The sequence below is a fragment of the Gavialis gangeticus genome, unplaced genomic scaffold (assembly GCF_001723915.1).
Source record: "Gavialis gangeticus isolate Ggan-Ray unplaced genomic scaffold, GavGan_comp1, whole genome shotgun sequence".
NCBI lineage: Eukaryota > Metazoa > Chordata > Crocodylia > Gavialidae > Gavialis > Gavialis gangeticus.
The window spans coordinates 197,390-198,225 of record NW_017729004.1 but is presented as its reverse complement, the minus strand read 5'-3'; the positions used below and the strand labels follow the sequence as shown (position 1 = coordinate 198,225).

Sequence of the window (836 nt, the reverse complement as noted above, 5' to 3'; positions counted from 1 at the left end):
CCCATGGGGGCCCGTGCGGGCTAGGGGGTGGCCGGGGGGACACTTGCCACCTCCTGCCACCCCGTGCCTGGCCCGTGATGGGCCCTTCCTGCCAGAGCCCGTGATGGGGAGCGTTATGGCCCTGCTCTGCCACTGACTGCCCGTGTGCCCTTGGGTGTGTCACTTAGGCGCTGCTGTCCCTCTACCTATGCCATCGTCCCTTCGGTGCCCCCCCAGCACTGCTGTGCTGTGCTGTGCCCAGCCCGAGGCTCTCCCACCCCCAGGCTCACATCCTTGCCCTGGATCAGGGGAGCGGGGCAGGGACCCCGGGCTGCTCTAGGGCCCATGCAGGCAGGCACTTGCTGAGGCATGTGGAGGTCCCGGAGCAGAGGGAGATGCTGGCCTGGATGGAGAGAGGGGGCTGCCAGCATCCGGGGGGCTCAGCATGGCAGGGCTGACCGCTGCCCCTTCATGCATCCAGGGCCATGGCTTGGGCAGCCTGGAGGGTGATGGCGTTGACCTGCCGAGGGAGGCAGTGAGCATCATGACCAGCCTGGCCCTGGCAAATAGTGCAATGCCCCCGTCCCTCCCGTGACCCCCCCATCCCACCCCAGTGCAGTGCAGTAACCCGTCCCTTCTCTTCCTCTTGCAGAGCCGGACGAGCCGTTTGAGTTCATCATCGTGTCGCTGACGGGGCAGACGTGGCTCTTCGAGGCCTCGACGGCAGAGGAGCGGGAGCTGTGGGTCCAGGCCATCGAGAGCCAGATCCTGGCCAGCCTGCAGGGCTGCGAGAGCAGCAAGAACAAGGTACGGGGCCAAGCGCACCAGCCAGCCCCTGCCCCCCTAGCCAGCCCCTG

The 836-nt window shown here is 67.6% G+C and overlaps 1 protein-coding gene across 1 annotated transcript in view; it reads left to right on the top strand.

Moving 5' to 3' along the window:
- The window catches only part of LOC109291056 (arf-GAP with GTPase, ANK repeat and PH domain-containing protein 3-like), a 42,845-nt gene that overhangs the window by 38,812 nt on the left and 3,197 nt on the right, over window positions 1-836 (top strand). Inside the window, exon 6 of the mRNA XM_019507916.1 lies at window positions 632-829. Within this exon, the coding sequence (XP_019363461.1) occupies window positions 632-829 (198 nt within the window). The remainder of the gene's footprint in view (window positions 1-631; window positions 830-836) is intronic.